Source organism: Vicia villosa, linkage group LG3, assembly GCF_029867415.1.
Source record: "Vicia villosa cultivar HV-30 ecotype Madison, WI linkage group LG3, Vvil1.0, whole genome shotgun sequence".
Classification (NCBI taxonomy): domain Eukaryota; kingdom Viridiplantae; phylum Streptophyta; class Magnoliopsida; order Fabales; family Fabaceae; genus Vicia; species Vicia villosa.
In genome coordinates this window covers 63611910-63636620 of record NC_081182.1, presented here as the reverse complement: position 1 = coordinate 63636620, position 24711 = coordinate 63611910, and the positions used below count along the sequence as shown (strand labels likewise).

Below are 24711 nucleotides of genomic sequence, written 5' to 3'. Positions count from 1 at the left end.
AAGTATAATTTGGGCTTTAAATGTGCTAGGGCACTCTTTTAATTTAATTTAATAAGAAATGTTCTATATGGTTCAAAAACCAGATCGAACCGTCTGGTTCAACCGAGAATGAGAGGTGACTCCAATCTAATCATCCTTGTAAAATCGCAGGTGGATTAAAATCAGAGTAAAATTAGAAAAATTCGATTAAATCGCTCAAAATCGTTTGAACCAAAAAATCGGAGTTGAATTTGTAAAATCGTCTAGTTCAAAAAAATATTTGTCATTGACCAATTTTAGTATTTTTTTTACATGAATTAATATGTTAGCATCAATATTTAAATCATTTTTCCTTCACAAAAAAAAAACTTTTCTTTAACACAAAAGAGCACCACATATTTCAAAGTTTGTAATGGATTTTTTAAACACTTATTTTATTAATTTCTGAACATATGATTATCCACCTTATCTATAAAATTTAGCTTTATATTGTTAATTTATTTAATAAATGGTTCGACCATAAGTTTAACGGGATGAGCTAAATAAATCTTGAACCAAAAGTCTTGTCGGTTGATCTTAAGTTCGGTTTCTAAAACATCGCTCTGCACATTATTCTATAGAGTTGCACTTTGAAATCCCTCAATTAATTCCCCTTCTTTTACTCTCATTTCTTTCAATCCCTAACTTAATCTCATTCTCTCTCTTGATTATTTTTTGTTTTTAATGATGAGTGTGAGTGAAATCAAGAGAGATAGAGAGTTAGGAGAAGGGAGAAGAGAAAAATGAAGGAGAGGATTGAAGTGTGTAAAGTTGAAATTTTCTTCATTTTAAAAAAGAAATAGAGATAATTATTTACTAAGATAGATACAATAAGGTTTAAAAACAATTAATGATGAACGATCGTCTATATTGTTTTATTGATATTTTGATAAGGAAGTTTTTTTTGCGCAAATGGAGAATGTAATGTTATATTTGTAAATACTATTTTCTCTAAGGGGAAAGTTTGGGACCATCCTAAGAAAGAAGTACAACCAAACATAATGCCATGCCGAATTGAAGCTTGGGGCTGGACAAATGGATAGGGGAGATTGAAGTCAACTCAGACAAATGCCAGACAGTCATTGATATGAGGTGCCCCACCAATGTGAAAGAAGTACAACAACTACTAGACGCCTAAGGATTAAAGAGATGTTCGAATGGACACCCGAGTATGAGGAAGCTTTCCCCGAGATCAAAGAGTTCCTCACATGCCCCCGATCCTCACTCGCCTGAAAGAAGTTCCACCCTTGCTTCTTTACCTTTCAGTCACAAAGCAGGTGATGAGTTAAATTCTTGTCCAAGAAATAAACAAAGTAGCGAACCATGTGTATTTCGTGAGCAAAGTGTTCAAGGGCGCTGATACACGCTACCAGAATATTGAAAAACTCGCGTTAGTCGTTGTCACGATAATAAGAAAAATATGACCTTATTTCCAAGGGCATGTCATCCTGGTGAAAACTAATTATTCCATCTATCAAGTACTGATGAAGCCCAACCTGGCAGGAAGAATGGTATCTTGGTTGGTAGAAATCTCAGAATACGACAGCTATTACACTTCAAGAGGAAGCATAAAGTCTCAAGCCTTGATTGACTTCATAGCCGAACTCAACTCACTCGTCGAAGAAGATCCACCTTCAGAATGAGCTTTATCCATGGACGTCGCCTCTAACATAAAAGGATTCGGTGCAGGAATAGTGCTCGAAGGACTAGGCGACATGGTTATTAAGCATAAGGTAAAGTTCAAGTTCACTAGCAATTACAACCGAGCAGAATATGAGGCGTTCATTGCCGAAATAATCCTTGCCCTAGAAATAGGAGCTACCAAATTAAAAGCCAAAAGCGACTCTCAACTAGTAGCCAACTAGGTATTTGGATAATATCAAGTCAAAGAGCATATGTTGTGGACAATCTCTTCTCACAATTCATTTCTTTTGAACTAAAATACGTACCCCGGGCCAAGAACAAAACTTCAGGACTGACCTCTTGTCAAAGCTAGCCACCTCAAAGGTAGGACGGTTCAATAGGACGGTCATACATGAGATTCTTGCCTCCCCTAACATTACAACACAGGAAGTATACTTTGTGGAATTTATCCCGGAGTCTAGTTTAATGTCTCTTATACTACGCTACCTGCAATCTGGCGAGCTCCTACTTAACGCGGGAAAAGTAAGAAATTTCTTAAGGAAAGCTTTCAAGTACACCCTACTCTCTTGGAAGCTTTACAAAATAGGAGGGCTACTCCCATGTTGGGATGCCTGGACGATAACAACAATCATATTGGCGGAAAAGCTCTCGCCCATAAACTATTAAGAGCGATATTACTGGCCCACAATAAATGAAAGATAACATTGCTTTCGTTAGGAAATGTGATCAGTGCCAGAGACATGCTGACCTTCATCACACCCCTACAGATTTCCTCCAGTCGATGACCTCACCTTGGCCGTTCTACCAGTGGGGCATGAATATCCTTGGACCGTTCCCTTTGGCGCCAAAGTTTGAAGATGGTGATAGAGTGAAGATCACAAGTGGTTGGGGAGATCGTTGCATATAAGAGAAATCAATAAGCCTAAAGAAGATAAATTGGATTTTCATAGTTTATCTTTAATTGAATTGTTGTAATCGAAACTTAAATTTACGAGTATAGTGGAAGAACAAATTTTTGATGACTTTCAATCAGAGACTAAACTAGGTGCATGCGAGGATGATAACGTCGAACCAATATAAATCTTGCCTCATAATACATGCAGAGGAAATATCAAGGTATTAGACATGCCCAATAGGTTTTTGTTTAGTTCTATTATTTTGTATTTTTGGAACAACTTATATATGGTTAATACTTTTTTTATAGTTATATGACTTTTTTTCATAGTCGTATATTATGTTTGAATCAATTAATGCATATTTTTTCATAATTTAGTGAATAAAAACACCACAATTAAGTATAAAGGGTATTTCAGATGTGTATGTTCGCATACATCCAAATAATTTATGAAGATGCATATCTAGATCATATTTTGTTCAAAATAGAATGAATATGAAAAAGACATATTTTTATCATTTTAAATATGTCGGAGATATATCTCCAAACACAACAAGGACAATTTTAAATTTTCAAAAGTGTGGGACGCACCCTAAGAATAAACAGAGCATTCTAAAAAATAATATATAACAATGCTCTAAAATTGAATCCCTTAATTTGCAACCTAAATTATTGTCATCCAAATAAATACTTTATTTATTTATAATCTTTAAACAACACTCTCGAAACTAGGGGTGACAAAATGGGCTCAGCCCGTTGGGGATGTCCGTTTTGTCGGCACTTCAGTGCGGAGTGGGCCAATGGTTTTTTAGGCCCTCATTGTTTACTATGTTCGCCCCGCCCTGCCCCGTTTTCTACGCGGGCTTTTGCTGGCACGTGCATTTATATAAATTTTTGCGTTTTTAAGTTTAAAACGTGCAGTGCCCGCGTGCTTTTACCGCCCTCACTTTTTTGCGGGGCAGTGCTAGGTTTTAGGCCCACATCCTTAACTATGTCCGTTCCGCCCCGCTCCGTTTTTTTGCGGGCTTTTGCAAAACGGACCTAAACGGGACGAACATGCCCGTTTGCCACCCCTACTCAAAATCCTACTTGACAAAACACTTATAACTTTTTTCAAAGTTATAAAAAAATATTTTTCTTATTCTCTGTAGTTTACTATTTAAATCGAATAACAATTTTATTAAAAAAGTTCGTGTGTCTGTTTATGGAATTACATTATTCAATTATGTTTGAATTGATGAAATAGAACGGAGTGAAGTGGAATGAAATATAATAAAATGAAGGAGCCGAATAGAATATAAATTCTATTTTGTCCTTTATGTATTTTCTATAATTTGACAGAATAAAGTGAAATAAATTAATCCTACACATATTCCAAATTAAATAAAATGAAAATTGAAGGATGAAATGAAAGGATGTAATGCATTTCATCTTTCATCTTGTTTAGCTCATTTCAATATTTTTTTATCAATCCAAACAATAAAATATAATATGTTACTAATTTAATGTTAAAAATGGACGGAAAAGTACACCGTTAAAATTAACCGGAAGAAATACAACGACTGTCGTCACCAAACTAAACCCCCAAAACCCTTCTTCGCCTGCTCCTTCTACCTCACTTCAACAAAATGGCATCAAAAAAACCATGGAGAATCATTCCAAGACCCCTCCTAGAAACAATCCTCAACAACCACGCGCAACACCACCGAGTCCACCAACCACTCCTCCTCCACGGCCCTCGCGGCGTCGGTAAAACCACCCTCATTCTCGAACGTCTACTCAACGACTGGAACAAAACCCCTCACATCACCGGTTACGTCGATTTCGCCGAATCCATTAAACCCCAAACCAGCCCATCCCTTCCATGGGCCTCATGGTCCACCTCCCCACCTCCCACTCTCTCCGATTGCCGCAAAAGCCTCGACCAATGTCTAGAAGCCATGGCCGAGAAAGCTCTCCGAATGGGCGCCATTACTTCTCGACAGATATTCAATTCTCTCAACAAATGGCACGGCCTCAGTGGTTCCCTTCGGCGCGTGTTGAACACTCCAGCTTCTAAAGGCTCCCCCGCCGTGCTGTGGGACCGTGCGGTTTTAGCGATGTCGAGTCAGTGTAATGCTGATGAGGTTGATAGGGTTTTGGGATACGGGGAGAATGAGAAGAATGTTTTGTCTGTTGAGGAGGCTTCGTATTTCAAGGAATCTGTGGTTGCGTTGAAGTTAGCGAAGAAAGTTATTGAGATGCAGCAAGGATGGAGAGGTAATGCCATTGCTCATATGAATCGAACTGGAGGGTTTTCGAGGACTCTCACTCATTCTTCAACGGATTGGCCCTTTTTGTTGTTGGATTTGTTATCACAGGCTGCTGAAATTCATCATTTTCAGGTACTTTTTATCACCAATTGCAAATAATGTGAACATGAATTTTTACTATGAAACACGGACACTAGAAACATCGACACACTGACATATCGACACCGGTAATAATTTGAAAATATAAATAAATTAAACATAATCATAAGTGTGGTTTCGGAAACGGACACAAACACTCAATTTTTTAGAGGTATCGGTTTTACCGAGAGTTTTAATCTAGTATTAATCAGGGAGTGTTTTCTTGTCAGGCATTGCACTATATGCCTCTTTTAGTTAGGTCATGTATGTATAAACAATTTAACTAAGTGTTTTATTTCGTAAATCCTGTAAGTGGTTATGCATAAATTATTTCTATAACAAAAGATATGGGATCTGTTAAGATTGAGTTATTTGAATTTATATACTGGCATAAATATTTGTGAGATTTTGAGAAAGAATTTATGAAAATATCTTATGACATGTTTATAAGGTGTTTTCAACTTATTTTTATTAGTTCTTGAAGATAGCTTATATAAAAACAATTTAACTTTATGTTTAGTTGTTTATCCAGATAGAGCCAAAGCCAATAAGTCTGACTGTTCTCATATAAGTTTTAAATTGGTTACATAAGCTATTTTGGAGGGCTTGTCGGAATAGGTTGAAAACAGCTAATGGACATGTCATCGCCTGTCTCAATAATCTCTCTTAAACAATTTCGCAAGTGCTTATGAGTTATGTTAATATATGAACTCAAATAAGACAATCCAAACGAATCCTTAGTTATGAGCAAATCAACTTGGATAGCATATTTTTGTATTGTGTGTTGTGGTAATTCAAATTGATAAGGTATTGGAATTGCTTGCAGCCGAAGCTGGTACTTAACAATATTGAAGTTCTAAAGCATGCTACTGTAGACAATGAATTTTCAGTCACCGGTCCACTCTATCATGATAGCTTGATATGGAGAATAATTGCTTTGGGTGCTAACGAACAGTGTCTTCCTGTTATCCTCGTCACATCTGATGGGTTATTTTCTTCATTTAAGCTTCATTTCCTTCCCCATCTATATATTTTACTTTATAAAGTTCTTAACTTCTGTTGGAATGCAATTCAATTTGTTTATACCCTGAAATATGACAAGTGTATACCTTGGATGTACTGTGAAGTATTCATTGCTTTTCCTGTGAAAAATTGTTGGGCAACTTTAGGTTTGTCGCTATTGAAAATTTGGGATTTTCGGAATCTTGTTGTCACTGCCTACTTTTTATAGTTTCATATTTTCAGGAGAGCACACAACACTTTTTTCATACACACATTTAAATTTATGAATTTATAATACTATAATATAGGGGAAACTATATGAAACAAGTGGTGGGAAGTGCACTACTAAATGTCAGGACCAGAATAAGTAAAATAATTTATTGTATTTTTTCTGCAGCAGTTCACAACTTTTGCAGGAAACCCATTTTGTGAAGATTACAAGTAGTAGACTATTTTTTCTTTAGTATTGCAGTATATCAAATCAATCATTTTCCTGTACAATCGAATTTGATGATTTGCTTATATGTTGGTCCCTGTGATCTATATTCAAGATACTCGGTTCTTTGCTTTTTATGGTCTTATTACACTGTATGTCTTTGGCTGTTCTTAGTGTTTTCATCTATTTTATTAAATCTTATATATCTGTTCTCTCACTCTATGGTTTCTGAATTATTGAATTCTTAGCAACATTTTCACTAATTGGAATATCTGGTGTCACCCTTTCTATGAATTCTAACACACCTATGTTTTCTCCAGTTATTATTCATATGAAGCTTTCTTGGATTTTGGATATATGGAGATATTCATCTCACGTGAGGTACTTGAATAACTTCCATCCCCCTCCTCCCTCTTCCCTCTCTCTATGCTCACAGCCACAGATGGATCTTGATATATTATGTGCAAACCGGGGTCAAAAGCATGAACTGACATAGTCTTGTGTGCGTTCCTTCTTATTAATCTACAACTGTTTTCTACACAATTAGAAATAGAGTAAAATACACTTTACCTTCTAAGATCAAGTCTCCTAGGCTTGGGAAGTATAAAAGGGAAAATGTTATTTATTTATGTCAGTGTCCTCCCTGCATTCAAAAGGGTTAGCTAATGTTTAACAAGGTTTACTAGAGAGTTAGCAGCCTGATATTTATAAAACTGTGTGATGACAATAAGTGTCATTTTTATAGCATTGACATTCTTATTAGTCACTGAAAGATGATAAGCATCCCTGCTTCTCCATCTTATAAAGGACTGCACTTTGGAAACATTTGCCTCATATCCATTTTCCACATATATTCCTGTATTTTCAGGTCATCAATATGGCTGTAGCAAGTCATGAAATTCAGCCCGACAGAAATCTCCAACTCTAATTGGGGTTCTATTCTAGGTAAGAACCCATTATGAGTGCTATACCTTGCATTTTGCATGAGCCTAATTCAGGAGTCAGGACATATACTTGTGAGTTGTGACTCCTAGGCAAATTATCACGAAAAGCTTGTTTTCTAGTAGCTAGAAGCAAAGCGAAGCGAAAGATATTTACCTACAGAGAGTAACATTAAGAAATAACGTCATCACTGTACTTTCTTTCATTGGCAAAGTTTGCTTGACTATTGAGGGGCGGGGAACATCAGGTTTAACAAAATTCAACAAATGCAACAAATGCATTTTATATGTTAACTTGGCAAATGCTTCCATTTTATTCACATTAAGAAATAACGTCATCACTGTACTTTCTTTGATTGGCAAAGTTTGCTTGACTATTGAGGGGTGGGAAACATCAGGTTTAACAAAATTCAACAAATGCAGCAAATGCATTTTGTATGTTAACTTGGCAAATGCTTCCAATTTATTCTTTCCTGTGGCTATGCCTTTGTTTGCTTTTGTCCTTGACCATTACACTTTTCTGGCCTTGGTTAAAAATGCATTTAGAATTAAAAAATGCAATTAGAATAAAAAAATGCAATTAGAATTAAAACTACTTGTTTGACTGTTCAATCCCATGTAAGACAAGCAATGTGAAAAAACGAGTTCCCCTTGCTTCTTCGACTGCACTAAACCATTTGTTGGTACATGGTTTTAATGCTACAACCCCTTCATAAAACATGCCTGGAGTAGCTTAATTATGGCAACTTTGATGAAAAAGTGTTGTTATAGAGAGGTGGGAGGATTATTTGAGAGACTATATTGGGGGGTGGGGTGGGTAGTTATTTGTCACGAGTAGATATTCCTTAGATTAGGTTCAAGTTAACTGATGATTTCACCTAGTATAGGGTTCTATTGTCTTAAAATAAATTTCAATCTAACTAATTTAATACTGATTTTTACGCTAAGCACATCATAAGTATACTACAGGCAACTTGTAGTTTGGAACAATGTTACTGTTCATATATATTTGCCTTTACCTGCAATGAAAATTCATCAAGACGGTAGATGTCCACTTAATTTTGATTACATCTTGAAGTGATTGCCTCTTGAATTTGGTCATGAAGTCAAGATAATTTTGAGATACTTTGTCCTTTTGCATGTATGCAACTGCATAATGGAGACGAGTGTCTGTCTAAGACTTTTTTATTAGCTATTGAGTTTAGCTTATGTTATTCATCAAACAACTTTTGGCTGGCAGACCTTTGGGTGGACTCCACAAGAAGCTCAAATGCACATGGTCACGGACTATTTTAGTCACTCAGAAGTATGGATATTATCTCTAAACAAATTTTAGTTTATTTATGTACTTATTTTAGTTCCTTGCAATTTCTGTTACTTTTAACTATTAGTTCTTAAATTTCAGTGGAAAGTGATTACTGAGGTACTTGGGCCAAACCCTCGTCATCTATTTGAGCTTTATGCACTTAAACAAAACAATTATCTGCACAAGTAAGATTTATTTATTTTGCATTCTTTTATTACTCTCAAGTCTCATCTATGACGTAAGGGCTATATAATACACTTTTAACTGTTGGAGTGCAAGATCTTTGCATTATCGTAGGGGTTGTATAATCTTTACCAGTTATTGGTATTGTATTTCTTACTGGCTGATGCTTTTATTTAACTGCAGGACAACAGCAGACAGAGCTAGTACATTCGAAGACATTGTAGATGCTTATCTAGCATATTTGCAGGTAATTTTCGAAGGGTTTCTCATTCTGGATCCTATTATCGTCTTCAAACTATAATCAATGGCATCAATTAATTTTTGGAGAACTAGCATCTTTTACTCATGCATTGTACATGTATAATCATAAAAATACGGGTGGATAATAAAATTAGAAGAAAAAAAATCGACCCAAAAAAATGCAACATGTCAATATCCCAGTTAACATAATGCAACAAAATGACGTCAATATATACATACTTCACTTTATACAACTTTTGTTCTTTTCAATTTGTAGTTTGAGCTACTTGGAATGTTAGACTCAGTTATACGTGTAGCCGCCTTCCAAAAATTAACCCACATATGATCTTCACATAATCTGATAACCAAAATGATCGATCTGGGCAATCAACTCTACACAATGAGAACTATTATAAATTTATAATTAACACTCCATCGTCCAAAGCGGCAAATCTCCTTTATTTACGATATTCCTCTCAATGATTGGAGTATCATTCAACTGAAACTGGCACTGCCATATGGACACTATTAGGGAAGCCTTAAGATTAAGTAAATAGCTGACCCCACTTAGTGGGATAAGACTTTTTTTTGTTTGTCTTGAGATTAGGCAAATAGCTCAGGCAGCATCACAAAAAGTAGTAGTAGTACATCTTTTCATCACCTAATTTTTCTCCCAAGTGCTCAATTACATTCCTATGCCAGAATCCAATGCTACTACATAGAATGAGAGCTTAATGTATAAATACATAACTACACATAATAAATAGAAGTACTTTATGAAAGTTTATGACTCTTAAGCTTTGAAACATGAGAATGCAAATTCAACACACAGGGTTTCAATGACAGCTCAATGTTTTTTTCCTCCTCTAATTGAACTTAGAATGAAATAAAGGGTTCCACTTTGACAGTATTTATATTATGTAGAAGGGTTTGTGACAGACTGACAGTGGTCTAAAATTTTGAATGGATGCATTTTATTTTTGGGGAGAGATTCTTTCTTGTTATGGAACATTTTTAAAAACAACAATTTGAATTAATATATATGTATCTCACTAAATATGGAGATAGTACCAATTTATTATTAGATTTTGAGATATCTTGTTTAAGGAATTCAATTTGTTAGTGTTAAAGAGTCCCACATCAGACAATATATGGCCTAAACATGTGCTTATAAATGGGGGCAATCCTCACCTTACAAGTCGGTTTTGTAGGGTTGAGTTAGGTCAAACCACATTTCTTAACATGGTATCAGAGCCCCGTTTAAGATCCGGTGGGCCACCTATTATGGTTTCCGCTATCGGGCCACCCACCATTTATTTTCACGCTCCAGTTGTCTAATCCTGGGCGTGAGGGGGTGTGTTAAAGAGTCCCACATGGCCTAAACATATGCTTATAAGTGGGGACAATCCTCACCTTACAAGCCGGTTTTGTAGGGTTGAGTTAGGTCAAACCACATTTCTTAATAATTAGGTTTTGGTTTATTCTAGGACTTAAAGGAGACTTGCAGCAGTAAAGGTGGTGGTAGGAGTGATCAATGTTCAGTAAACGAGAAATAAAAATTATTGGATGTTCAGTATATCTTGTTTTCCACCCTTATTTATCTTTTAGTGTCTCTTGTCACCAATTTAATGTTCTTACATTCACTTCTTGACGCACACATCCCTCTGATACACTTAAAACACATGTTCACCATAGAATGAAAATCCTATTTACTAAATACATTATCAAATTGCAGTAAAATTTTGACAGCTTAACTAACTTTTTGATAACCTAGAAGAATATAATATTCTAATTTTTATACCAAGAGTTAAAACTGTTTGCCATATAAGATTCAAAAGTTAAATACCTCAGGCACACATCAATATTCTTTCTAATGATTTCTTTATATTAGTGGTATCCATCCCTGTAATCTCATTACTTAGCTCCTTAAAAGAATAAAAAACAAGAGGTTGTTATTCCCTTGTCTCTCTCTTGTGGATGAAATATTTGTTATTTTTGTTGTGTTTTTTCATAACCTTAGGGAAGGCATGTTTTATTCTTTTTTTTTTTGGTTAAATTATTTATGTATTAGTCTTCTCACTTCTGCATGTATGACTAACGGTGCGTGGCATTTTCAAACTTCGTTTAGATATCTGTCGTGAATCCTGCGTTGGATGGAGCATTGGAGATCTTGCAAAAATTTGCAATTGATGTGCGTAATGGAAAGATTTCTGATGACAGATTGCGTTTTGGTGCACCTTGGAGGCATCCACCGAAGGTTGATGACCCTAAGTTGCGCATGGAATGGGCAAAGCTTCAATTGATGGATTTTGTTAAATCACTAGTCAATGCAGACTTTGGGGTAAATGTGCTTATCTTTTTCAGTTTTAAAATTCTCTGTGTGGAAAACAGTTCTATCGGAAAACAGAAGCATACACATATGCATGGATATGATAGTACAAAAATATAGGATGGGGTCTTTGCTCTTTTGAGTTGTGTGTTGAAGGTTTTTTAGCCCCTCCTGGCTTAAGTCACCAAATGCCTCTCTCATTCCCTTCCACCTCCTCTTTATTCATCCTTTTGTTATTTGTTCTTTTCATTACCAAGTTTCACTTACAGTCTATTACAGTCCCTGTCCAACATTTCTTCTTAACTCATCAAAACAGTAGCTTTTTTGCTCCTTTCATTCACCAGAACCAGCCAATTTCCTCTTTTTCTTCTTTCTCCTCTGGTATAAACATGATTAAAGGCCCATCACTGCCCCTCCACAAATGTGGTACTTAGGTGTTCTTTTTGGTGAAGAAACTAGAAAGTGTAGCAAGCATGCGGAGTGGAGGGAATATGCTGGAGGAACTGGACCAAAAGGGGCATTGAATTTGTGAGGGAGTTATGTGTTCTGCGAGGTCAGGAATAGTATCAAGCTTGCTTCTGAGTCTTTCTCTACTTTTCCTTTTTCCTATTTTTATTCTTCCTGTTTTCTGTTACTGTTATAAGATTATTGTTCTATTAATTTTCCTTGTAATTCCAGAATCCATCTAGATACTTTTTTTTTGGGAAATTTATTTGGAAGTTTTACTTTTTCCGATACTATATTTTGTTGTATTAAAAAGTTCGAATAGAATCTTCATGGTCCATTACATGGTGAGATCCCATGTTGGCCCCACTAAATAACCTACCTCAGTGAAAGCACCGACCATGTCCTCATAACCTCCCTAAAGCTACTAAATTCTGGCATCCCCTCTGATCCGAACAAGCCTAACCATGGACTTCGTGAGTGGCTCAAGAATGGAATCCAATAAAATCTCACTTCTGCCCTTGCCAATCTTCCTTGGGCTTTCTATTTCCCCTTTTGTGCTGGACACTCTTGTCTGAAACAAAGAAGCCCTGGCCTATTGATAAGATTTACTATGCATGGATATCTTCACTAATGATTCCACCTCCTACTCCTTCCCTGGCACACAAAGAGTGCTAAAGTCAGAAATCACTCTCTGTCCGAAGTATGGAGCTTTTGTAGCAGTTTTGTTTGGATTGTAATCTCTTTGCTCTCACTGATCGTTATCATTATCTTCATGTCAGGTCAATTATCGAATTGAATACAGTGAAGAAATATTTGATGATCCTTCTGCTGTTGCATTACTGCAGGTATATTATCTCTGTTTTCTAAATTCTTTTCCAGAAAACCCTATGACCCTTTAGGACATCCCTTGCCACTTTACGTATTACTAACTAGTACTCCCTCTGTCCCAAAATAAGTGTCTTTTTAGCCTTAAAAAGTTGTCCCAAAATAATAGTCTCTTTACTTTCCCAATGCAATATTAATTAACTTTTATCAACTTTAACCCTTATCTACACTCTTTTCAAGACATGATAATATATAACACCCAATAGTAATTAAGGGTAATTTTGTAAAAATGTTATCTTTATTGACTCAATCATTACTTTTCTTAATCTGTGTGTAACAACCTTAAACGACATTTATTTTGGGACGGAGGGAGTAACTAGTAACTAGGTCATTCAGTCTGAACTTTTAAGATGTTTAAGATGATAGTTAGCAGTTACACCTTTCAATAAGTTTGTTTAATTTCATTTTTTTCTTCTTAAAATGATTTTTTGGTCTGGGTAAATTAGCAAATTTTATTACTGCTGACTGTAAAATAGACTTTTCTGTTTCAATCCCTCAAATATAATAAATCGCCACTTATGGCCTCTACCATCAATGGAGTTCCAAAACATATCTAACCCTTTTGGTTATTATGGCTGAACTTTTATTTTAAATTCAGTACTGCTAAACATTAGATAGGCGAATCACTGGTTTTTTTACAGCAGAACTCCAGAAACTAGCAACTAGCTTACCCTTTAGCCAGAATCAACTAAATGAATCAAACGATATAAATAGGTGAATCACTGATTTTTTATGGGAAAAACTACAAAAAAAAAATAGCAACCTAACTTATCCCTTAGGCGGAGTCAGCTAAATGTATTGAACAACAACTTCAGTAAATTTGAAAATAAAACTCATGTTATTTTATGGCATATAAAACCTTTTTCCAACAAGTAGGACTAGCTTTTAATAGTCAGCATTGAAGACTTTGAAATTTGAATTACTTTAACTATGTTAGTAAAACTATAGTTTATTGACATCATGTCCCTTCAAACATTATATATGGAAACATTTACTTTTTTTTTAACCTATTAGTGGTCTATGGCAGGTGGGGTTGCTTTATGCTCAACGGGATCCACCCTTCTTTCGTCCCATATCTAAAGGAATTCAGAGGTGTCTAGTAAGATGGTAAGTGGTTTTCTTTCTTTTCAACATGCTGGTAATAAACTGCAGAGAATTAAAGTACTTATTTAAACTAACATTTTGTTGCAGGCTTGTCCAACAGCGGATGCAGCTCAGGTTCCCTCAGTTGATTCAATTTCAGTGGCACAGAATAATACGGGGACGTTATTATCGCCATTTGATGGTACAATTAGACAATAAGTACTAGGCAAAGCATCAGAATAGGTATAATACTTACTCAATACTTTTCATTATTTTTCTGGTTATTTAAGCTAATGTAGCATCATTAATTATTGATCCTTGGAAAATGCTTTGTTGATAGATACGTGAGATAGAATGTTCACTGTCTTGAGCATTTGTAGTGCTTAAGAGAGGTTTGAATAACCGTCAAAACTTGGCATGTATAAAGTGTGTAATATAATTAACTGTCAAACTTGGTATGTAGAGAGGTGTATAAAGTTTGAAATATGAAGGAAGTCTGTTAGGTGGATGGTGTATAAAGTGTAAAATATGAAGGAATTCTGTTAGGTGGATTTTGGACACTATTGTTGTATTTATTCAATATCCTTTGGTTAACGGTCTTAATTGCCCATTTTCTCTGTGCGTTGGTCCTATTTTATTTGATTTATTACATTTTTTCCTTCTGGGTTTAAGAAAATGATTTGAGTGAAAAGATTCAAATTTCTTAGCTATGGTTTCATATTCAGGTTTACCTTGGAAAACAACAAAGTGAGGCAAGCATTGTTCTGATTCCATGGAAAGGTGCGTTAGTATATCAGATATGGTCAATATACTGTATGAATTGAAGATTGAAGACTGAAATTACCATATGTTCATGTTTTATTGTATTGTCATACAAATTTGTTTCGTAGATCTTTGATAAAATTGTTTTGGGCATGTAGACTTTCTGTTCCTTATATTCAAGATGAAATGCATTTAAAATTGCACATTGCAGAATGCCCGGCATAACTTTCTGGTACAGTTTTCTGAGTTTATGCCCTGCCATTTTTTACAGCCAGCAGATGTGTGCCAACTGTTCCCTGGCATTATTTCACAAACATGAAACTTTTCTCCAAATCTGAAATGCATAAGCTTGTTTCTTTGTTCATATGTTTCTTGATAATATTTCTATCTGTTTTTAGACGTACATTAGTAAATATTGATGAGTACCTGGTTGTCGTCTACTTTTCTTCTATGAAGTAAATACATTATGTTGCTTTTGCAAATTTATCTCCTTTTGTGCTATGATTTTAGACTTATACAGTTCAAATATTTCATCTTCGAGTTTATTTCTATTATCAAAGTTTCCTCAAAGATGCCGATAAATGTTTCTGACTGCTTCTAGGACTCGTTTATTCTGATCTAGTATGTGCCAAATTTTCAGGGAATAATGGCTCCAAATTTGCGCTTCAGTGGTCAAGAAGTTTCTGGCACATTGAATTAATTTTTTATGATACGAGGCCGACAATATGACTATGCTTTTGAAGTAGAAAATTTCAAGGACCCAGCAATTCAAATTGATGGATTTCTGGGTGCAAGTTTCTAATCTGAAGTTTAACCAAGTATTGAACCACACTATCATTTGTACAAGTTAAAGCATGTTTCTCACAAATCACAGTGAGCTTGTGGGTTTCCAAATAGGTTTATTTATAAAAAAGAAGTTCTATATACAGGGGAAAATATCTTAATATGGATATTGCCAATCAGATAGATCAGGGGAAAATATCTTAATATGTTGTACAGTGAGCTGTCCAATTTGGACATTGTTTATTTGATTAGCACATGTACTGGTTATAACAGTAATAATGGTGCTTTCTGTTGAATAAATAATTACTTGTGTGCATCTTAGATACTGATTATCTCCTAATTTGCACCTTGATTAATTGTAAACTATTATACCAGTTTGCAGAATATACACAAATTTCACTGTCTATGAGGTTCAAAACCATGCATCCTGATGTGGGACATGTCTCCAAGACTGCTTCTATTGACATGGTACTCCCAAGGAAACTTATAAAACAAATTTCAGGAGTGTTATCTTGGATTAAATACTATAATAATAAAGTTCTTCTGTTGACAAACAGAAGATTCAGTGTTGGATGTTGGTATGTAGTTGATTTTTACGACTCAGGTGCTTTGTGGGATCAGATCTCTCTCCTCAACTACTGTGATGACCTTAGTAATTGCAAAATAAAAAAAAAAGGTGCATTTTTTTGCTTAAAATATGGTAAATAATTCATGAAAATTGTTAATTTTTACCATTTGCTTTAACAAATTAAATGATTTTGGGTTGATGTGAAATTTTATAAGCATAATCTATATGATAATATCTTTCAATTTAAAGGTAGATTTTGTTATATGGATATATAGGAAAAAATGATCTAATGTGTCATGTTATTAAGTTTGAGAATATATATTTGTCTTCATTGGTGTATAATACACAAATAATATATGGGGTTTTAAAAAGTAGAAAAGGGATAAGCCACAATTGTTTGAAAACTAATATATTAAATTTAAGTTATGATAAAGAAAATTTATGATAATTCTACTAACATAAAACATAAGGAATTATTAATCTTGTTTTTTCTATTATAATTTTAGTATTTATTATTATTATTTTTTAATTATTTAAATTTATCTTTCTTATCTGCAGATGTAATCTTTCTTATTTATTCAATAAAAGATAATTTTGTAAATTTTTTTTATAATTGTTCTTTCTAATATAACAATAGTTACTAAATGACACTTCAAGTAGTCAGACTTATCTGATTAATTTTATATTAAACTAAGTAGCAATGTCTTTTTATAAAGTAAACACTTAAGTCATTTAAGAAACATATTCGCAACAAATAGGATTTTCTTTTATTTCTTTTATAAAGCTCTCCCGGAGTTGTTTTAATTCTTGCATTTCTTTTATTTGGACTTCGTAATAAATAGGATTTTCCTATTTAAAAACTATCTTTATTAACTTTTTATATTAATTTTTTATTCATTAATTAATTAATTGCCACCACAATTGAATGATTAATTTCTCCCACGTATTTTTTATAACCCATCCATCTTTCCAATAAAATTTCCCACGAAATATTATTTTTATTAATCATTTTAATTAATATTTATTTAAATTAAAATAATATTTCATTTTACTTATTATTATGATAATATTTTATTTTATTTAATCAATTTAATTAATTAATTTAATTAATCAAAAAATGTCTCCTATAAACAACACATAAAATTTAGTGGGAGGTTATAATATTACTTAATTGGTGTGAATTGCGTAACTTACACCACTACCTCATGTTTATTTTAATTTTATTTAATCAATTTAATTAATTAATTAATTTAATTAATCAAAAAATGTCTCTTATAAGCAACACATAAAATTTAGTGGGAAGTCATTATTTCAATTTTGTTAAACTCCCAACTTCAACTATTTCATTTTGTAAATACAAGGCAACACTTTATTTTTTTAGAATATTATAATAAACTATTGTCTAAATTATTTTATGTTGCTATCCTACTATTATTATTTTTTTATTTTACTATGTTTTTTTAAGATACTTTTGGTTTTATCTTTTAACCACTCTCTAGAATAATCTTTCATTTTTTCTAAACACTATATTTATCTCAATTCCTTTTATTTTGATTTTATCTTTTTTAATTCTTTTTCTAATAAAATATTGTAACCATGTTTCATGAATTTTTCTTAGTAATATTAACAATTAATTTCCTACAATTAATATTAATAATTAATATATGAAGATATTTTTAAAAACATTCTTTATTTTTTTATTTCCTCCCATGTTCTTTTAATTTTTTTCACCTATGAGTTGGATTAAATGAGTATTAATTTTTTTCTTCAATTTTTTAATTTTTTTCTTTACTTATGTTGTTGATATTTAATAATTAATTATATTCTAATTGATATTTGATTCAGGGCCGGCCCAAACAAGCCGGGGCCCTGTTATAAATTTTAAAAAAGGCCCACAAAAATAAAAATTTATACCTAAATTGTGAAAATAAAAATTATTTTACACCTACCTTTAAAAATTCGGTGTAAAATGTTTTCAAAAGAATAATTATTTAATACCTATTTTATACAAAAACAGGTGTAAAAGGTATTGTTTTAATAAAAAATAAATAAATAGGGCCCCAAAATTTTGGGGTCCAGCGCTGCAGCCCTTGCTGCTCCTGCTAAAGGCCGGCACTGATTTGATTCAATAATGTTTTTGATAATTATACTGATTATTAAGATGATTTTGCTTCTATCCGATTTCTTTCTCTTATTCTTAATCATAGTTATTTTTATTCTTAATTTATATAGTTACTTTAATAAATAATTTCATCATATTAAGTCTATTTATCATCTTCACAATAATTTCTTTCAACTAAGTAATAAATAGCACTGCTAAGAGATGGTTTTGTACATAATTTATAATATGTATTTGTAATGTGGAGTCTGTTTATATTTTCTCCTCATCCCTCAGTAATGTTACAAATTGAACTAAAAAAGCTAAAGCTTCAACACTCATAGCAACATCTCTCTCAAAATTATAAAATTTGTCATTGATATTTAAATAGAACTATCCTTACATAGTATGATTGTAAATTTAATTTTTAACTTATTTTTTAAATTATAATTATTATTTAAATAAAACATAATCGTTTTTTAAATTATTTTTTATAATTATAATAATATCATCATTAGTATTTAAATGGAATATATTTCTGCATTGCACAATTATATATCTAATTTTTAAATTACTTTTTATAATTATAGTTATAATTAATATTTAAATAGATGTGCATCGCACGGGTGTACGTCTAGTATAAAATATTATCGATAATTAGTTGGTTCAATGGTGATTGACGCTGGATAGAGAGAACCACGATTCAATCCCTGTAACTATGGTCGAGAATGGACTGAACTACTTGATGTCAAAACTGAGCCCTGAATCGAACTATACTGGTGATGATAAATCAAAAATAAAATAATATACTAGCGTAAACGTTAGTTTTCACTATATTTTAGATTGTCATATGAAATTCTATCCATATCATTATTGTTTTAATAAAAAATATATCTTATTGCAAAAGTCTAATGAATGTAATTACTTTAATTGTAAAAGTTTTAAATGCAACAAATAAACAATAACAAAGAGGATATACACGCTTCTATTTGGAGGATTTAATCTGTCACCCCTCAAATTATACATTGCATTCTTCCATATTGAATTATACTAGATATGTCTTTGTGTGAATTGAACAATTTGTCCAAATGAAATTTTTGTAGAGTAGAAGAAATTTTCATTAGTTGAAATTTTTGATATTGTTTTTCAAATTTCTGGTATTTGTAAATGTCTCTTCCTGAATTTATGATTAAGGTGGAAGTGTATTTCAACAAAAACAACTCTCATGTTGAATTCAAGCTTCCAGATGGCGACGCATCCTTCGCGAACTTGACAAACAAGCTGAATGAGTTGGTGCCTGATACCGATAACAAAACGGTGAGAAAGATCGAGTTTCACGAAGATTGGATTGATAGTAATTGAAGGGTGAAATACAACCTGATTGAATTGAAGACTGACGAAGATGTCAAAGTCATGTGGAAATTATTTCGCCGTAGGATAACAAAAGGTCCAATTGAGTTGGAAGCGTAGATAACAAGATCCGTCGACGACATAATGAATATGTTGAAACGCTCAGAATCATTTGGTAGTACCTAGGTTTTCATGTTTAGTGTTTTTTAATTTATGTTTGTTGTACTGTTTTATGCTGTATTCATATTTGAATCATGTAATACCCAAAATATTATGCAATAAATTAGTACGATGATAACAAGTTTGTGTCACAGAATATACATATAATACAAACAAAATATAATATGTCTACATAGCACCACACAGACTATGTCTGCTATCTTAGATAATCCGATAAAAATCTCACCATTCAGATTTACCAAACCTGTGAGATTATCTACAGAACAACAATCAACTGGAGGCGGCTATCCTGGTCCCCTACAGGAAGTGGAGGTGGTGGCACGTAAACCCGTACATTAGCATCAAAAACACTAGCACTAGAAGGCTCCAGAACATCAAAAGACCATGCAGTTGGTGGTATGAGGCGAGAGTATGATATACTGCGATACCACTCAAAGTAACCATCCTCGCACTATGAAGGATGTTATTTCGAAACTGCACTAGCTCTAATCTCACGGGCAGAGCTGATGATGTGGCTCTAAAATCATCTGTCAATCCCACAAGTTGGAGCCTCAGGTACTAGACGAGGGATGCCCTGAACAAAACCAAACTGTCGCAGACACCTCTCAGGCAGGTGTCTAACCACGTGGTTCTCCCACCTCATATGCCATGAATACAATATTGCATCGTCAAATGGGCGATGGGGACAATGCATAGTGTACGGTGTCCAGATGACATCATCTACTGGCAACACATCAAGCTTCCTTCTGTAATCCATAACACCCCCACGAACCGCCTTCCTGCCCTTCCATCTCCTCGCAAGTGGAGCACTCGCAGGGACACGATGCAGTCTCCGATCACAGATGCGAGGCAAATGCTCGTATATCCAGTACTTAACAAATAAAAAATTATTAATATGACATCCAACAAATAGGCTCAAGTAACAACGTAAAAATAAAAAAAATAAATGTTAGTATACATGTAATAGGCTCAAGTAACCAGTTAGCTGTTTGAAATCAGGCTGGGAAGCGATTCCAAGTGTCGTGTACAACATAGTGAACACTGCCACTCCCCAATCCCAGTTTGGAGTGTCTAGGCTACTAAATAGCCATGTGTAGCAAACATCAATATAAACACTAGACTTGTCTGCAAAGAGAGTACATGCCATTAGATAGCATGTACGCCCTAGCGACAACCTCATACCTCTATGCCGCCACAAGCTCACCGTACCTGTCCCTCAGCCAAGACATCCTAAGGTGCAAGCCTCTTGTAAAGGAAAACTCCTCGTGCACCACGCCCTCTTTAACTTCGAGCCATGGAATGCGACCTTCAGCGTCAGACATTCCTGTAAGAAACAAAATTAAAAAAATAATCAATAAACTTTCAGATAGACAATCGAGCCAAAATAATCAATAATGAATAATTTGCAATAAAAAATATAACATATATACCTCGCCCTGGCATATACGAAATGTGATATGGTCAGCATATCTTGTGAGCACAGACCTGTCAGTAGGGCCTCCTGGATAGGCTCCATCAGTGTGAATTGATGGCTTTGTAGATGCATGTGTCGTGGCGTCTATATCAGAAGGAGACACCTCATCAACTGCCGCAGGAGCCTTCTCAACTACCATCTCTACAGCGGGTACCTACTCCTCCACACCGGGCACCACCATAGCTGCCTCCCCAGCCGGTACCTCCATAATTGGCTCCTCCACAACCAGTATAGTCACAGGTGGCTCCTCCACAGGTACCTGCACAACCACAACTGGCTCCTCCATAAGTGCCTCCTCCGCAGTAGCAATTATAACAATCCGATGTCTGAGTGCACGGTACTGCGTCTGCTCCGCCAATCGTTTTCGGTGAGAACCAGTCGGAGGATGTCTTCTAGCCTGTAGCTCGGAAGCCTCTACCACATCCCTCCGGACCTGAGCTTCTCCCCTATTAGTCAGTCTGCCTGCAACAGAATCGTATTTACCTCTGGTTATCACTAAAATTCTGAACTAAATAAAAAAGGCAAAAAGCTAAAAAAAAAAGGAAAAATACCCCTTTTGGTCCCTTAAGTATACCCCTTGGTTCACTTTGGTCCCTCAATTATTTTTCGTGCCAAATTAGTCCTTTAACTTTTTAATAGATGCATACAAGTCCCTTCCGTCTACTCCGTTAGTCAAAGTCTATTAAAAGTCTACGTGGCAGTGACAGGTGGATTTGACAAACTCTTGTGATGGAATTAGCGTCTGAAAAACCGACGCTAAAAGCATATTCTGGATTTTGATTATTGTTGTTTATGTTCTTCCCCAAATTTTTAAAACTGAAACCCTAACCATTAAATCAGCCACAAATTTTATAAATTTTACAACATTGAAACAATTTACAAAACATTAAAACAATTTTACCTTTCAACACCATCACATCATCTTCAACATTTCTCTGCTTCCATATCTCCATTAGTGATTCATCCTAAAAATCAACAGAAGAATCTCAAGAAAATCTCTCTCTACTTCATTGCTTTCTGAACCGTGTTGAAACTTCTTCTTCAGCATCAATCTTCAACAAACTTCATTACATCATCTTCAATATTTCTCTGCTTCCATATCAATTCCTTGCAACTTTAACTACTTCAACAGGTTGTAGATCCAACAACCACATAATAACCTTCTAATCTGCAAAACAGAAGCAATTCGCGTCACGAACCACATCGTTCATCATCATAACGCCTTCACTCTACATCAATGCATCAACCATTTGCATCAACACCTCAACGAATTTCAACACGATAACAACAATCGAGCCAAAACGATACAAATCCGAGACCGCACGGACTTGAGATTGAGAGAGGAGATCGAGATTTGAAACCTGAGTTTGGAGGAGAAAGAGGATTGCAGTCTGCTTGTTGTTTTAGAGCGGTGAAAGAGGCTGAGAACGGAATCAGAGATGAAGAATCTGACGCTGGCGCCATCGTCGCAGAAGAGGGAAGGAGATGAGTGCAAGAGAACCTGATGCTTCAACCCTAATCCTTTTCTCTTTCATTTTGATTTTTCTGTTACTAATTTGAAAAGACCAAATCCTTTTATTTTAATTTGTTTTTAATTGAATATGTTGATTAATTGATATTGACTTGAATTAAATGTTGAAATGTAAAATTGTTTCAATATTTTGAAAATTGTTTCAAGTAAAATTTATAAATTTGTGGCTGATTCAATGGTTAGGGTTTCACTGTTAAAAATTTGGGGAAGAACATGAACAACAATAATCAAAATCCAGAAATATCTTTTAGCGTCGATTTTTCAGACGCTAATTCCATCACAAGAGTTGGTCAAATCCACCTGTCACTGCCACGTAGACTTTTAACAGGCTTTGACTAACGGAGTAGAAGGAAGGGACTTGTATGCATCTATTAAAAAGTTAAAGGACCAATGTGGCATGAAAAATCATTGAGGGACCAAAGTGAACCAAAGAGTATACTTAAGGGACCAAAAGGGGTATTTCGCCAAAAAAATATGAACTACCGGAAATTCTGAAATTTTTCGACATTTAAAAAAAAATATGAACTATCGAAAATCAAAATTGAACGGCCTGAAATTTCAAAATTTTCTGTACAAATAGCTCTAAAAAGTACCGAAATATTTGAAATTTTCGGTACGAAATACCAGAAATTTTTGAAATTTCCGTGAATTTTTACTGGAAATTTTTCAAAAATACTGGAAATACTTACTATTTGGTAAAATTTCCGGTAGTCGTCTCGGAATTTCCGCTATCGCCCCAAAGATTTTAAAATTTTCATATTTGTTTGTAAAATTTGTGAAATGGTGAATTTTTTTTGTTTGAGTATTTTGGTCTGTTCATATGCTATGGGGGGGGGGGGGGGGGTTCCAGGTAAAATTGGGGGGTAGCAAGTTAATTCTTCTTCCATTTTTATCATAATCCCAATCTTTTCTGTTTTGGTGGCTTTTCCCTAACAGACAACCTATGCCCTTATGTTTTGAGATAGCTTTAATCGGGAGTATTTATTTTTGAAATTTCTTAATGCATCTTATGCTTCTCATGCGCACCGCACAAAAATACATTTATGTCCACAAGTTCCAGAAATACATTTCCGGACGCACCAAAATTCAACACAATGCTGGATAAATCCATAAATTAGTGAAAAGAAATTATTAAAGACACAAATACGTAACCTTTATGTAGATGCATCTCCGAACGCATCCAACTTCAGCATAATTCTTGCCCAGGACATACTTTCACGTAAAATTATTCTAGAGATGCATCTCCGAATGACTTACATAGATGCATCTCCGAACGCTATTCCTTCAAATACACGCCAAAGCCCCCATATGCTAGAGGAGGAGCACCTAGGGCAGCTCATCACAAGATACTAGAGGAGGAGCAAACTAGGACAAATCACGTTGTTGATGTCTTGTCTAGATGTTGTTCTATCTAGGGGTGGCAAAACGGGCCGTGGCCCGCGGGGCCGGCCCGCCACCCGCCAAAAAATGGCGGGTTGGGTTGGGATTTTAGGCCCGCCGCTCGCCAAAGCTCGCCCCGCAAAAACCCGCCGCCCGCCATACCCGCCCCGCCAAAGCCCGCCGCCCGCCAAAACCCGCCTCTCCTCCAAAACTCACTCTTTTTTTAGCTAATTCTAGTAATTTTAATTCTTGATGGTTTATTTTATACATTTATTTATAAATATATGTAATATTTTTTTAAGTAAGTTTGTTAAAAAGTTGCTTTTATAAAAAATTGTTTTAAAAAACAAGTGAAAAGTTTAATTAAAAGGTAAAAAAACCTATTAATCTATTAAAAAAATATAAATAAAAATAGGCGGGTAAGCCCGCCGCCCGCCAACCCGCCATCTTGGCGGGGCGGGCATGACTTTTATGCCCGTTTTACTTGGCGGGCATGCCCGCCCCGCTCGTTTTTTTGCGGGCATATGGCGGGGCGGGCGGCGGGCGGGGCGGGCGGCCCGTTTTGCCACCCCTAGTTCTATCATGCAGATTGGGCATACGAGTATTGGCGGAGGACTCTTTTTGGATGGCTCTGAGGCGAATGGAGTTGTAGATGCCATGATGGCAGAGGCTTAACTCTACAGTACATGAGGTAGCGTAGGAACAGGGGGCACGTGGGTGAGACCGACTCATAGTCCGTCATACGCAGTAAATGATTGTATTTGTACTCTTGATATATTTTGGGTT

At 34.8% G+C, this 24711-nt stretch overlaps 2 protein-coding genes across 2 annotated transcripts; one reads left to right on the top strand and one right to left on the bottom strand.

The window, feature by feature from the left end:
* The first annotated feature begins 3989 nt into the window (after positions 1–3989).
* On the top strand, positions 3990–16125 carry LOC131661678 (uncharacterized). Its single transcript, XM_058931284.1, has 12 exons — positions 3990–4941; positions 5774–5934; positions 6706–6766; positions 8567–8632; positions 8732–8817; positions 8999–9062; positions 11184–11396; positions 12611–12676; positions 13744–13823; positions 13908–14042; positions 14525–14579; positions 15202–16125. The coding sequence occupies exons 1-10, from the start codon at positions 4186–4188 to the stop codon at positions 14023–14025; spliced, it is 1671 nt and encodes a 556-aa protein (XP_058787267.1). The 5' UTR covers positions 3990–4185; the 3' UTR covers positions 14026–14042; positions 14525–14579; positions 15202–16125.
* A 3671-nt stretch (positions 16126–19796) lies between these two features.
* Positions 19797–21153, bottom strand: LOC131658212 (uncharacterized). The gene is made up of 5 exons (XM_058927534.1): positions 20988–21153; positions 20745–20864; positions 20499–20665; positions 20100–20411; positions 19797–19991 (listed from the first exon to the last, which is right to left on the bottom strand). Exons 1-5 carry the CDS (start codon positions 21151–21153, stop codon positions 19797–19799), a joined length of 960 nt encoding a protein of 319 aa, XP_058783517.1.
* Positions 21154–24711: the final 3558 nt, after the last annotated feature.